This window comes from Scylla paramamosain, chromosome 40 (assembly GCF_035594125.1).
Source record: "Scylla paramamosain isolate STU-SP2022 chromosome 40, ASM3559412v1, whole genome shotgun sequence".
Lineage (NCBI taxonomy): Eukaryota > Metazoa > Arthropoda > Malacostraca > Decapoda > Portunidae > Scylla > Scylla paramamosain.
In genome coordinates, this window is record NC_087190.1 from 12,396,604 (window position 1) to 12,397,019 (window position 416).

Consider the following 416-nt stretch of genomic DNA (forward strand, 5'->3'; position numbering starts at 1 on the left):
AGGAGGAGGAGGAGGAGAAGGAGGAGGAGGAGGAGGAACTCTGGGTCATCCTGCAGCAATAGTTAATCAACTGCATCATTTAAGGAGACAATTGCATCGTTTAAAGGTGAACTGTGTTATTTAGAGAGAGAGAGAGAGAGAGAGAGAGAGAGAGAGAGAGAGAGAGAGAGAGAGAGAGAGAGAGAGAGAGAGAGAGAGAGTATTGATAACGAATGTGTAAGGAGTAAACTTGTTGATAAAGTGAGAAAAAGATTTTGTTTGTGTTTTCTTTTCTTTTCCGTACACACACACACACACAAAAAAAAAAAAAAAATTAAATAAAAATAAATAAATAAATAAATAAATAAATAAAACGTGTGTGTGTGTGTGTGTGTGTGTGTGTGTGTGTGTGTGTCCTATTCCCTACCCATGACAAG

At 37.7% G+C, this 416-nt stretch overlaps 1 protein-coding gene across 1 annotated transcript in view; it reads left to right on the forward strand.

The window, feature by feature from the left end:
• LOC135092458 (uncharacterized) overlaps nucleotides 1-203 on the forward strand; it is a 29,121-nt gene extending 28,918 nt beyond the window's left edge. The window contains exon 10 of the mRNA XM_063990970.1: nucleotides 1-203. This exon is cut by the window's left edge and continues 87 nt beyond it. Within this exon, the coding sequence (XP_063847040.1) occupies nucleotides 1-124 (124 nt within the window). The 3' untranslated portion in view covers nucleotides 125-203.
• Nucleotides 204-416: the final 213 nt, after the last annotated feature.